The sequence below is a fragment of the Malus domestica genome, chromosome 04 (genome assembly GCF_042453785.1).
Source record: "Malus domestica chromosome 04, GDT2T_hap1".
NCBI classification, from domain to species: domain Eukaryota; kingdom Viridiplantae; phylum Streptophyta; class Magnoliopsida; order Rosales; family Rosaceae; genus Malus; species Malus domestica.
The window spans coordinates 22978285-22992344 of record NC_091664.1 but is presented as its reverse complement, the minus strand read 5'-3'; the positions used below and the strand labels follow the sequence as shown (position 1 = coordinate 22992344).

The 14060-nt window shown below is 40.5% G+C and overlaps 2 protein-coding genes and 1 long non-coding RNA gene across 4 annotated transcripts; 1 reads left to right on the top strand and 2 right to left on the bottom strand.

The window, feature by feature from the left end:
- Nucleotides 1–412: 412 nt before the first annotated feature.
- On the top strand, nt 413–2929 carry LOC103433573 (protein OCTOPUS). The gene has a single exon (XM_008371837.4). The coding sequence runs from the start codon at nt 614–616 to the stop codon at nt 2714–2716; it is 2103 nt and encodes a 700-aa protein (XP_008370059.2). The 5' UTR covers nt 413–613; the 3' UTR covers nt 2717–2929.
- A 4507-nt stretch (nt 2930–7436) lies between these two features.
- LOC139195311 (uncharacterized) lies at nt 7437–8471 on the bottom strand. The gene is made up of 2 exons (XR_011580130.1): nt 8086–8471; nt 7437–7879 (listed from the first exon to the last, which is right to left on the bottom strand). It is a non-coding gene; the product is annotated as an uncharacterized lncRNA (long non-coding RNA).
- Nucleotides 8472–9332: 861 nt separating this feature from the next.
- LOC103433574 (uncharacterized) lies at nt 9333–13400 on the bottom strand. 2 transcript variants are annotated; one of them, XM_008371840.4, is made up of 3 exons: nt 13306–13400; nt 11530–11826; nt 9333–10786 (listed from the first exon to the last, which is right to left on the bottom strand). In XM_008371840.4, the coding sequence occupies exons 2-3, from the start codon at nt 11782–11784 to the stop codon at nt 9620–9622; spliced, it is 1422 nt and encodes a 473-aa protein (XP_008370062.2). In that variant the 5' UTR covers nt 11785–11826; nt 13306–13400; the 3' UTR covers nt 9333–9619. The 2 variants fall into 2 exon arrangements, with proteins under 2 accessions (XP_008370062.2, XP_070676743.1); XM_070820642.1 differs by lacking the exon at nt 13306–13400 and adding an exon at nt 12946–13299.
- Between the last annotated feature and the right edge of the window lie 660 nt (nt 13401–14060).

Sequence of the window (14060 nt, the reverse complement as noted above, 5' to 3'; positions counted from 1 at the left end):
GTAAGTTGGCGATAAGTAGTAGACTGCTAACCCTTATCGCTAAATATTGACATAATATTGGAGAGAGTGGTTGGCCGTATTAAAATTTTACAATTTGCGTTATGTTATAAATTAGAGTGGTTTTAAAATATCGTATTCTTAACGAGAAGTTAAAATCAAAAGAAATGATTTTGCAATAATACATTGTGAATAGAGGTATATAGTATATGGCAGAGAGTAGCCAAGTAAACATGTAAATCTGAAGCCATCCGAAACAAGTTAAAAAACCCACTTGCCAAACACACCCCTATGTCCGCTTTTACTGACCTCGATTAAGGATTCAGTAGGCCCGTAATTGTCCTTTCACCAGAGAGTGCCCCCAGAGAAAATTAATTAAAACCCCCACAAAAAATGAAAAATGAAAAATAAATACATTCATTTCATTTCATTTATTTCCCCTTTTGTGCTTCTCACTCCCCAGTCTCTCACACTCTCACTCACTCTCTCTCTCTCTCTCTCTCTCTCTCCGTTGGAGCCAAAAAGAAAGTCACTCTTTTCCTTCTTCTCTGCTTCACTCTCATAACATGAGCAGCAGCAGCAAAGTGGGCAACAACGCAGAGCACCGCCACCGGTTATGAATCCCAGCGGAGAAGCAGCAGCACCGCCGCCTCCAACGCTACAACCGCCGCAGCCGCCTCAGGCCCAACGACCCTCTACATCCTGCGCCCGACACCCGGAAGAGCATTTCACGGGCTTCTGCCCCTCATGCCTCTGCGAACGCCTTGCCGTGTTGGAACCTTCAACGACCTCTTCTTCCTCTTCAACTTCTCGAAAGCCCCCTACTTCCTCCACCGCCGCAGCCGCGCTTAAGGCCATTTTCAAGCCCCCCATTGGCGGTGGTGGGGCCTCCTCTTCCAATAAAAATCGACCCACCTCATTTTTCCCGGAGCTCCGACGAACCAAGTCTTTCTCTGCCTCTAAAAACGAGGGCTTCTCCGGCGTGTTTGAGCCGCAGAGGAAATCCTGCGACGTTCGGAACACTCTGTGGACACTCTTTCACCAAGACGACGGCCGGAATCCCAACAAGAAGGAAGCACCGCCCACTGACGTTGAGGTCGAGACCCGGAATTTGGGTGGGTCTTCTTCCAGCTTCCGGGGTCCGGTCTTTGAGGCCAAGGAGGAAGAGGAAGAGGAAGATAAAGCCGAAGAGGACGAGAACCAGTTTAGTGGCGGCGAGGACTTCGGAATTGAAATTTGTGAGGATGCAATTGTCCCAAATGTAACAGAAGACAGAGTTCCTGAAATCTTAGAGGAGGAGGAAGACTTTCAACCACCGCAGCCAGTGCCGGAGCAATTCGAAGAAGAGGAGTTGAAACCAATGAAAGATCACATAGATCTTGATTCTCAGACGAAGAAGCGAGACCTTAAGGAGATTGCGGGAAGCTTCTGGTCAGCAGCTTCGGTTTTCAGCAAGAAATTACAGAAATGGAGACAGAAACAGAAGCTGAAGAAGCGGCGGAACGGCGGCGGATCGGCCACATTGCCGGTGGAGAAGCCAATCGGGAGACAGTTCAGAGAAACTCAGTCGGAGATTGCCGATTACGGCTTCGGCCGGCGCTCCTGCGACACGGATCCGAGGTTTTCGCTAGACGTGGGTCGGATGTCGCTGGACGCGGGTCGGATGTCGTTCGACGACCCGAGATACTCCTTTGACGAGCCTCGGGCCTCATGGGACGGGTACCTCATCGGAAGAACGTTTCCGAGGATGCCAACGATGCTCTCGGTGGTGGAGGACGCTCCGGTGGTCCACGTGTCGAGATGCGACGCTGAGATTCCGGTGGAGGAGCCGCCCAAGAATTCGATTGAAGAGGAGACGGTTCCAGGCGGTTCGGCCCAGACCCGGGACTACTATTCGGACTCCTCTTCTCGGCGGAGGAAGAGCCTCGACCGATCCAACTCCATTAGGAAGACTGCGGCGGCGGTGGTGGCGGAGATTGATGAAATGAAGTCGGTTTCGAATGCCAATGCCAACGCCAAGGTGTCGCCCACGACTGTTCCTGATAACAGAGATCTGAGGGAATTTTACAACTCGAATTCTCTGAGGGATGACTGTTCTGAGAGCTTTGATATGGCGTCGTTTCGGGGCGGCGGAGATACGGGTTCGGTGGTGGGAAATGGGGAGAGGAATAAAGGGTGTAAAAAGTCTAGGAGGTGGGGCAAGGCGTGGAATATATGGAGTTTTATACACAGGAGGGGTGGGAACAAAGATGAGGACGATGATAGGTATAGTAGTGTTAGATCAAACGGCGTGGAGCGGTCTTATTCGGAATCGTGGCCGGAGCTCAGAGGCGGCAGCGGTGGTGGTGAGAGGAATGGGGAAGCCAAGGGCTTTAACCCAAAGATTATGAGGAGTAATAGTAGTGCTAGTTGGAGGAATGGTTCTCATGGGTATGGCGGTTTCGGTGGCGGTGCATTTGGGAGCATGAGGAAGAGCAATGGCGTTCCTGTCGTCGACGCAAATGGGTTTGGAAATGGGACTGCCGGGAGGAAGAAAAAAGATGATCAGGTTGTGCTGGAACGGAACCGGAGCGCGAGGTATTCCCCGAACCATATTGAAAACGGAATGCTGAGGTTTTATTTGACTCCGATGAGGAGCAGCTGGAGGAGCGGCGGAGTCGGGAAAAGCAGGTCCAGCCATGCTCATTCGATCGCCAGAAGCGTACTGAAACTGTATTGAACGATGAGTGAATGGATGGGGTGTTGTTTCTTTTGGGTTTAAAGTTCATGTTGTTCATTTGCTGCATTTCTTGTGTAAAACCACACATTGCCTAATGCATTCTTGTTGGTTGGTGGGATAAAAAATTTGAAATCTTCCTTCTTTTTTTCTTCATGCCATTAGCGATTTACTTGGTTCAATTACTCAAATAACAACAGTTCGGTGTTTTTCGTTCGTCTTTAATCATAGTTAATTAGTGTCTTAATTAATGTGTGCAACTTGTAAATTTTGGATATTTAATCCATTCGGAGATATATCACGTGACGTCAGAGATAGAGAGAGGCGGCGAGAATCTCCGAAAGAGAAGGGACGTGCCGGGCTTGTTAGGAGTTAGCTAGGACCCAGTTTTTGTTCTTTTGCTTATTGTCTTGAGCATAATTGGCTGATTGGGGGAAGATTTTAAGCCTTTGAAGGCTGAGGAGTTTGCAGAATGTGTTTTCCTGTGTTATTTGGCATCTTATACATTGCAGGGAAAACAGTAACAATGTATGTCGACGGCTTCATTCTCCTGGTTCTGCTATTTGTCCCTAGGGTTTCTGCCGTGGCCCATACAGTAGTAGCCTCCGTCCCCATTGAGCGGAAACGACTATATAAAATAGCCGAATAGCGAGAGGGTTCCAAAACAATAGCACAATGTTATTGTTATACGTATTAACTTTCTCACGTAACGTTGTATTCCGATGGTGCATTTAAGTCTCTTCGACTTTCCCATTGAACATAACTTACTACTAGCAAATATGTAATGACAGGTACTGTTGGATGGAATGTAGAAAACCATCGATGTGAAACGAAGGACGAACTTATACTCAAGTACCATTGCGGCTATATCTCAAACCAAATGCTGCCATGTGAGAAAAGTTTAAAATGAATTCTAATGTATCGTTGGTTTGAAATACCGACACAGTAATGTAATTGGTTAGGTAGAGTCTCATTCAAGGAGGTAGATTCTCTGCCCTTCCACTTCCCGCGTCCTCCCATACCCTCAAACAGGAGGACACATGAAGTGGGAGGGCAGAGAATCTGCCTCCCTCATTCAAATAGAGAAAGAGCCTAATTTTGACCCCACTCTCATATAGAGAGAGCGAGAGAGAGAGAGAGCGCGCGCGCTAAATGTTGCTCTTTTGTGTTGGCTCCGGACCCCCTTCACTGCTGAAATGTTTGCTTCTCTCTTCAAACGTCTCGTTATCTGCGTTTGCAGAGCATTTGCCTTCCACATGCATTTTTTCTCACACCAGAATCCTTGCTTCCTCTAATCTTTCTTTAATCTTGCACTAATCTCACTCTACGCGTTAATTCGAATTTGGTGCCATTTGGATTATGAGATTTAGCATGATTTAATTACACAAAAATCGCTAAAAAGGAAAGAAGACTGTAAATGCAGATGCAGCAAAACTTCCAAAACCCAGCTTCACACATAAAAATTGCCTGAAAAAGTAAGAAATATGTTTACGGAATTTACATATTTTTAATGGAATATGAAATGATTGGTCGGCTGCTGCCACATATTGACTTAGTGTGCTTCAACAGAGTTTATTTTATGATTAGTTCGGTGGCAGTGGCAGTGGCACATGTTGCTCTTTCATTCCAAAAATGTAAGAACAATAACACATGGCTAAACTGCCGAAATTATACATGTGGTGTGATTTATGTATTTAATCTTTACTCATGTAGTTAGGAAACTCTTAATAATATACATATAATTAACCTCGTTACCAATTTCAGTCATTTTCTGATGTAGAACAAATGACCGAGTGGATTGAAGAGGAAATGGACCGTCGAAAAACAAAAGGACGCAATGAGAATCTGTAGATTTGGTGTTCGAGATCCGATTTGGGCCTATGATATCTTTTCGGAAGGGGAAAAACGCCATGTTCAAAATCATCACTTTGTTGTGGCATAAGATGAATTTAGCCATCCGATGCCATTTTAACCTCCAAAATTGTGTTCTGTAATAAAAATTGGTTCTTTTGATTTTCATCTAATTAATATCATTTACTTTCAAATTCCTATCGAACCAGTGGATTCCAGTAATTTTGGTTCATGCAATTATTTACGTTTGTAATTTTTTTGCTTCGTACTGCGTCATTTTCACATTTGCATGTGACTCACAAATAGGCAAATTTGACAAAACTCGGAAAGAGAAACAAATTGGATCGAAATGAGATTAGTAACGAACTTAAGACACAAACGTATTATCAAATATCAAGAGTTTTCTCACCGCGACTAATATTAACGTGTAACTTGCACCGCATCGATGACTCGTGTCATAATGCAAATAACCAAAACAATTTAGATCAAGAACACACCATTTCCCCAAACTCAGAACCTCCAAATCAAGCTCATCTTTTGCTGCCTCTTGGGTAGGGTCAGTAGCAACCCCATCTTCTCCTTCCTTTTTCCCCTTCTCCTTCTTCGCTAAACCCCATCTTCTTCCTTTTCTTTTTCTCTGATTGTTTTGCTTTGAGCTTGTCTCATTTTTCTTGAGTTTTGTCTCAATTTCTTTGAGCTTTATCTCAATGTCTAGCAATCTGGTTGCAGATCCGAGTTCCATGTTTTTTTCTTCCCAAATTGTTGTTCCCAGTCGCGAGCTTCCGCCCACTTGGTTCGGCTATTTGACTCCTCGTGCTCTTCCTCCATGAGCTTCGGTTGGAGGCGTGCCTTGGCTGCTAAAGTGCATTTTCATTATTTGGTAGGATTATGGGAGCGTTTTTTGCGTGGATGGCTTGTCCACCCCCATTTTCCGCTCATCCTTTCAGTTCGATGGTTCTTCTTACTAATGGCAGCACCCTAGCGATGGTGGTGCGGCTGTTTTTGTGGAAGCGATCGATTCTCGTTTCCAAATTTAGGGTTTTCAGTTTAGGCTTTATCTTGGACTCACTTTTGGGGCTTGTTTCTTTACTTTTGTACCGCACTTTTACTGTGTTGTGGACTGTCTTGGAACTAGCCTCACTTTGTATTAGTGTGTTTTATCTTTTATAAATTAGTTGTTTGGCCAAAAAAAATAAAGACAAAGATTAATTTAAAATCAAGAAGTATTAAAGTGACCTTCTCTATAGTGTTCATCATGCGGATATATGAACATAGTATGAATATTTCAGGCAATATTGACCGGATTATAAAGTGAAAAGTGAGCTTGTGCAGAAACCAAGCAAAAGTGCGAAGTCGAGAAAACACAAAAGCCTATAAATTCGTTGTCCATTATAACACTTTGAGTAAAAGGCAAAGGAAATGAAACTTTGACCGCAAAACTCAACATAATGTAAAGACATGTTGGATCATTTGATCGACCCAAATCCCCATTGTCAAACACATGAACCAATCTTAACAATTATTGTCTGTCAAAATTTGAGATTCTTACTCATCTCTTTATCCCCAATGGGGTCACCCCACCATGTTTGAAGGAATCAAACCAATCAACATTTTTCTATTTCAGTGCGTTCTCAAGTTAGCTAGATCAGTCTGCTCCTTTAACACTTATGTTCGAATCTGTCTCCTCGTAGTGTAGGTTAAATTTCAGCATTGCTCAAACTAATGTGCTTCCTTTTGTAGCCAAAGGTCGAATCCTCATATCTGCAGTTTAGATTAAATTAAAATATTGCTCAAACTAATGTGCTACATTTGCATTCTAATTCAAATCTCCATCGCTTTTATCTTAAGTTAAATTAGAATATCACTCGAACTAAATCGTGGAGACTATCCTTTCTCCTTTTTTTGGGTATGTAAAACCTTCAATGATCCACAATTTGCCTCAAGAGTCAAAAGGTGGCCATGAAAACATCCCGGCATGCTTCTTCATGGAGGAGACAAAAGGAGGGAAGGAAAGAAAAAGAGGGGAGGAGGCTCATAATCCAATGGCCTCAATAGGAAAATGAGGTGGATAGTGATTTGTTTAAGGTCATGGGTGGACTTGTTTGTCAACGGTTGTAGGCTACTAATGTCTGTCTGCAACTCAGCCTCGGGGCTGGGTTTGCCTCTGAATTACTTGCCTTTATTATTTTACTGAGATTTTGTTCAACAATATTTGTTTTAAATAAGAGGAGTTTTACCTTCGATTCTCGTCAAAGACGAATTTAAACTATATTATTGTTAGTTCACTATGAGACTTAGTGCACTCCCTCACCCCTTAGTGTAGATAATATTGTTTGTTCAAAAATATTTGACTTAAACCTCAACCTTGGGGTTCATGTAATCTTCCTTTGTTAATGACTGTTTCTTGTTTCCTCTATATGGAAAATATGCTAAAGAGACTCACGAAAGTGAGTGAGATTCTTCATGAATTTTCTACCACCTCATATTTTTAGCACAACGGTTTATAATATTCACACGAAAATTAATGTTAAACTGTAAAGTGGAACAAAGTACATGAAGAGCCTCACTTTGAGAAAGTCTACTTGCATATACACATAACATCTAGTTTTTCCACATAATTGATCATAACGAATACTCTTATTTTACATAAGCGATAATTACACTAAATTCATCAAAATTAAAGAGAAAATGTTTGAACTTGTGTGCATTCAAAGGAGCACACTACTTCAGCCAATTTTACGAAGCCCAAATATTCAATATACTTTTAAATCTTATTCCGACCGACTCCTAACTGAAAAAGTTCTAGAATATATTATATGATTCAAAACTGAAACCGAAATTATGAAATCCATAAAAATCCAACAAGAATCGGTTGGGAATCAAAATGTATTTGAATATTCCGAATTTGATCCAGAACTTGACTAACTCTATTACATACACTTATAAATAAGGAGTTCAATTGGAGGACACGATTCAAATACACCTCCCCTGTAAGGACTTGCAAAACAATATGATAGTTTTTGTACAAAAGGTGAACATTTTTTTCTAGGAATCCAAATACACCTCCAAGGAGTCCAATTCCTGAAATTTCAGGAGTGTAATTCCCTATCCGCCTAGTTGTCATCACCATTTTGATCTAATTTTTCAACTCCGAAAGCTCAATTGGCAACATCTGGATCATGCATCTTCCTGTTTTTCTTTGCTTCCTTTTTGCTTATCACGTCCCGGAGACCTTTGCGATAACGTTGAGGTCACATCTTCTTCAAAATAATCACCAAGATTAACAGTTGGACCATCCGTTTGCGATCTTGCCACCTGAACGACCAGAGATTTATGTCACTTTAGACAATCTTGAAGATGTTTCGAGCAAGAAACTATGTAAAAGGTTTTTTTTAGGCTTATCAATGACCGTAAATATAACAAATCTTTTTCGACATAGGCATGGATTAAATAAAAGATCGATTAGTTGACGTATATAATTATGCACAAGAAGAAGAAAAATTATGAAGGGACACATTCACCACTTCACACTGCCACTCCTTTCACTTTCACTTGATTCACTTACTGCCACTTTGTTCAAGCATCCCTTCCAAAACCGGATTCACCAAACCATGAATCCGTGCAAAGAAAGAGGCTCGGGAAGAGGAATTCCCATAGAAGGGACTCGACTGCAAGGAAGAGGGGAATCGGCAGAAGGGAGAGGAATCGTACCTATTGTACTCTAATAGTCCCTTCCTGCAGACGAGTTGAATATCAGAGTGCGAGAAGGATAAGACTACAAAATAATAAGAATATTATTAAACAAATAAGAATATCAAAACGACTATAAAACCTCAAGATGTTACATCGTGACTAACAAGTCATTCATACTAAACTATAAGTTATATTTATAGAGAGCAAAACCTAGAAATCCTAATTCAGATGGATTAAGCCTATATACTTAAACTAACAAATAAACCCAAATAATGATAAAATACTAAGATTTTCCAACAAGACAATCATATAGAAAGAAAGGTATAAGCCCGCTTCTCAAAGAAATCCATAACTAAATAAATTGGTAGTTGTTTGGTGGGTTGAATGAGATGGGCCTTAGGGATGAGATTTGATTGGTAATGACTTATGCGACAAAACTTGTAACTCATGTGTAAAGATATATTAGATAACTCGTCTATTGTGGATTCATAACTCATCATGTCCAATTTTATCCATATCACATTTTGGCACAACAAACAACAGACCGAATGCAACCTATCTTATCTAGCCCACCAAACTGGTTGGTTCATGGTCTTGGTATAAATGGCGTTGAAGGTTCGTGGCTTTTCGTCCACCAATGGGGTGTTGATGCTTCAACAATTCGAGGACACGATTCCAAAACTCGTTGTGTCATGATAATTGCCAGTAGCACCATCTTCCTTAACGGAAACTCATGCCACATGCCAAGCACGAAGGTTATCTTCATCTCTAACCCAATTCGGTCCTCTTACAAAAGCTTTTGCCATCTTGACAAAACTTGGAAGTGGGTAGAAAAGGATCGGCTAAGAGGAAGGGGTATTTCTAGAGGAATAGCACTTGGCTACTCAAAGATGAGTAAGAGTTCCATTCTCTACACACGTTCCTTTCGCATTTCTTCCGCCATAATTTCTTCACCCTTCTTCATTCATCCTTTCTCCCACATATTTTCCTCTATCTATAATACGAAAAATGAAAACTAAAAACTAAACACAAGGTTACCAAACGAGCCCTAAGCAGGTCAAAATTAGAGCATGAGTTGGTATCAGAAAACTTGACTGCTACCCATACGTTCAATGGGAAACAATACTGAGAAGATATGAGACAACTAAATACAGAAAGATTACAGGAAACAAGTTCATAAGAAAGCAAAACAGATGTAGCTGAGTGTCAAAATTGCTTTGCAATTTGGTGTAAGGTTCTATGAACCCAAAATAGCTCTGATCAGTCTTCAAAATTGCCCCGGAGCTAAACCTGAAGGGACAAGCATATACAGAGCCAACATCAAGCTACCCCTATAGATTTACATCTTTACAGCTACCTCTGTTACTCTTCTGCCTCATCATCGTCGCTGTCAATTTTATCGCAGGAGGATCTGGTCTGGAGGCTCATACGCCTAGGGATGTACACGTTATAGTAATAATTCAAAATGCTCTTCCGAGACTTGGAAGGGAAACGCTTATAGGCGATCTTCCAAAAACTTGCTTCATTTGATAGTGGATTCACTTTCATAAGAGATTCAAAGTTCTGCTGTTCAGTTGATGTCCATGACTTTGAGACAAATTCTCCCATTTCGTCAAACTTCCAACTCCGGAAGGCAGAACCAAGTTCGAATTGCAAGAGGAGTCTTTGTTCATGAATGTGGAGTTTAACACAACCAACAGATCCTGGAGATATGCAAGAACAAGAGTTGGACCTCCCTTTCCCAAGTGCTTTCACTGTGGTTCCTGCACTTTTTCCTTTAATGGGCCACGTTCGCATGCCCAACCACTTTAACGCTGCTGAATCACCACCACCATAAAGAGTTTTCCTATTTACTGGACCTGTCCATTCTGGGACGTCCGCCTGAAAACAAGGACCAGTCGGAACAACAGATATCGGAAGACTACCATCTGTAAATAGTAATCTCACCGCTTCTCGAAGTTTCAGATTTTGCTCCATTGACCTGGATGAATCTGAATAGTGAACTGAACCATCAAAATCTCTCACAGGAATACATCTTGGAAGATAATCATCACTAAAAATCATACACCTCAACGCACGTTCAAGTTCTGTACTATTCTCTTCTAAACTTGGAGAGTCTGAGCTATTGGCTGTATCATTAACATTCGCAAAAGTTGCATCAGAGAATCTCAAGTTTTTGGGATTCAATGTGTTCAGACCATTGTTCGATTCATCTGTATCAAATAAAGGAGAGGCAGAATTATCCTTGCAAGATGCACCATAATTTTCCATATCCATAGAGGTCAAATATGTTGAACCTGGCTTCCCATGATATTCATCTTCAGATGTTAACAAACTTCCTGAACCGTGAGAGCTAGAGAGAAGCTGTGGTTTGGAAATTCCATTGTTGGCATTTGTATGGGTTAAGCATGAGACGGAATGCCCTGTACTCAATCTTTTGACACTATGGACATCAGATTTCTCAGGATGCAATCGAGAAACTTCTGCAAACTTACTAACTTTTAGGAACTGATCAAGTGTTCGCTTTCTCTGTATAAAAAAGGGAGGAAAGGTCGTTTTCATAAGATTGGGGCTGAAGAATGAAGTTCATGGTAAGAAATAACTTCTGAACTGGCAAATGCCTTAAAATACAAAGAAAACAACTCAAACTTAGATAAATTATCACCAATTGTAAGCAAGGGTGAAATGTTTTGAAATTTGATACCAAAACGTTTCACTTGAGTAGTGCTATGTCAATAAGTAGAAGAAACAAATTTATGTCGAGCAATAAGCTAGCTCAATAGCCCTCTCCTTCCAGTAATGATTGTGGAAGAGCTTATCAAGAATATGACGTTATTTGAGATAACTTTTAAGACAACGAAACACGATGATGAGTCGACTATGAGTTACATGATGGGTCAACTCAAAGGTTGATATTTGAAGAAATGCTCCTAAGGTATGCTTGACATGCAGGATAAGTTGCTCTTCGGATCGAGCGAAAAGATAGGATATGTTAGCATAAAACTGGTAGATTACAGGTATGTAACAGGATAACCAGTCTTATCACTAGTGCAATACAGTATACAACTTGATTGGGCTTCTCACCATCAGTAGAGAACCCAGCATGTAGAATCAAATTTACATTTATTAGGATGTAACCCAACTATTTTTCATTATCCCAGCATACTAATATGGTAAATGGTTCAGTCAAATTAAGAAATACTCATTTATCACTAAGACAACAGTGCAATGAGATTAAGAAGAAAAAAATACCAATGTTGTATTGAACGTACCCGAGGAGATTCGGCATTACCAAGAAGCAAGAATTTCCGCACTTTAAGAGTCTGATTCCATAGTTGTCGAGCTGAATCAGGAGATGCTTTCTGGTCACAAGGGTCCAATGCAAGTCCTTTCAACCACACCAACATGTCAGAATCAGCATAGAGGCCAAAAGGTGATTTCCATTTTTGCAGCTGGTCCCCCATTGGAAAAGAAGCTTTCTTAGCACTCTCTTGATTGTCATGACCACGACTTCTTGAAGGAGCCATTTAGCAATGTTATGATGTTATCCTTCAAATCCCAATCAAACCCTGTACAAAATTTTCTCACCTTTATCAGGTGCCGCTTTCTAGCTTATACTCAACGTAGTAGTAGATAGTAAACAAATACATACAAAATTTCAAACCTAGAGTCCAATACTCTATTTTGTTTAAGGAATGTAAAAACATCAAATTTAGCACTAAACATTGGCTCTCTACTATCATGGGACCCCTACACATTGAAAACCATGACTAGATCAAGAACTCAGAAAGAAGGTAACAAAAACTAGAAAACTCAAGTGCTCTACCCTGATCTGACTTCCTCAACCCTCCTTAAACCTAGGTTGAAGACCATTCATCCAGGAGGGAAGACTTCCATCCAGAAGAACAAGAGACAACTTCTTCAGAAACAAAAGACACAACAACGCCCAGAGTTCTCCTAGTCCAAAGTCATCAACGTTGATTCACACTGTTAGACTACCACTGGACATCAAAAGTTTAAGCTAAGCTTAAGTTGTTAGAGGATGAACCAACAATGCATATCAAGCTAACATGCACAAGTGCTCACTCTGGCATTGTACCTAGTTCTAATCAACCTAATCCTATAATACAACAACAACAACAACAACAAAGCCTTTTCCCACTAAGTGAGCAAAAATATGCGTAACAAGAAATTCGACAAAGTCAGCTCCCAACTCAAGGGATCTCATCCAATTAGGAAACTATAGCCGTAAAAGATGAGATTTCCCTATGGCCAATCTTAGCCCTGTGGCTATCAGTTACACACTCAGCATTCATGTTCTTACTGTTTGAGACCCTTGGTCGGAGCACAATGCTCGTGTCCAGTGGGTTTAATTTCGCCAAACCGAACCCAAGAATTCTAAACCCATCCTTTCAATAGGGTTTTTAGAAACTAATGGCATCCGACATTCTCATCCTAGTGTTTGGAATGCTGAGAACAGAAATGTCATTATCACTGACACCAACAAGAAACTTCTACACGAAACATGAATTTAATGGCATTTTCGCCATCTGACTAACTATAAAAGTTAAAACAACATAATAAATTCCTGAATTTTGATACAAAAACCAAACACATTGTAATTTTCTGCCCCCAAAAAAGCAAAGAATTTGAACTTGCCAGACATGCATCAAAAAAGTTAACAGTACATTGCAAACAGAGAATACGTCAGCACAAAAATGGAATTCGATGGAGATTCATGATCTTTCAATTTGCCAGGAAACTTCAAAAATGAACATTCCCCTAGAAAATATTCCGACCCATTTTCGGTCGAACCAAACAGAACCTCCGCCAGCCATTTACTGACGAGAGCAACACCCAAAACCCTAAAGTGGGTAACTTTGGCAATGGAATTTGCATCTTCGTCAAGTTCTAATTAATCAAACTTACAGCATTACACTAAAAAAATTAATGGTTGGGCTTTTCTACTAATGTGTTTAGTAGTTTGGGTTCAGATGGAAAAAAAAAAAAAAAAAGGTTTTTGCATAGAGGGAGGGAGGAGGGCTGACCTCGGTCGCTTCAGGTGGCGACCGCCATTAATGGGCTTTGAAGAAACTCTGTAGAAAAAGGAAAAGTGAGTGTAGGGGTAAAAATGTACCTTTGGGAGAGCCGGGTAGGAAGGACGGGTTCGGACTCTGGAAACTTGTGGATTCTGGTTTGCACCTGTGGTCCCTGGAGATGTTGATGGCTAATTTTGCATTTAATATATCTATTGGGATGAAAAAATATAAAAAATTGTTGTAGGCTTATTTTACTGATAGTAAAAACACGGAGAGGTGTCGGCGGCAAAGACAGAGAGAAGAGAGGATTTAGTGATTCTGTGGTGATAATTCTCATCCTCTTTATTTATAATAGTAAGAAAGGGAAAATCCGTGTCTTTCAAGTAATACATTACAATTAGGAAACTATCTATCAATGTTATAGAATCCTAAAAGATATACACAAGCACATTAGCAACTAATTTACAATTACAAAAAAAGTAAAATAATATAATAAAATCATAATAAAGGAACGAGATGAGAGAACTAAAGAACGAGAAACTTTTATATGTAGTTGAAACATAATTTGTTACACTAAGTCTTATAATATAAGTGGATGATATGTTCTACTTTTAGGGGTTATTTCAAAATATCCTTCCACTTATATTATAGGAGTAACTAGAATCCCCTATCATTTTTTCCAACTTGTATAAACTAAGGAGGGTGTATTCAATTAGGATTCCAAGAGATTTATAAATGGCTTTTTAGCCAAAATGGTCTCTGAG

Coding starts and splice junctions, on each gene's coding strand:
- LOC103433573 (XM_008371837.4), top strand. CDS start 614: ATGAATCCCAGCGGAGAAGCAGCAGCACCGCCGCCTCCAACGCTACAA.
- LOC103433574 (XM_008371840.4), bottom strand. CDS start 11,784: ATGGCTCCTTCAAGAAGTCGTGGTCATGACAATCAAGAGAGTGCTAAG. Junction 10,787..11,529: donor GTAATGCCGAATCTCCTCGG/GTACGTTCAATA, acceptor TTTTTTATACAG/AGAAAGCGAACACTTGATCA.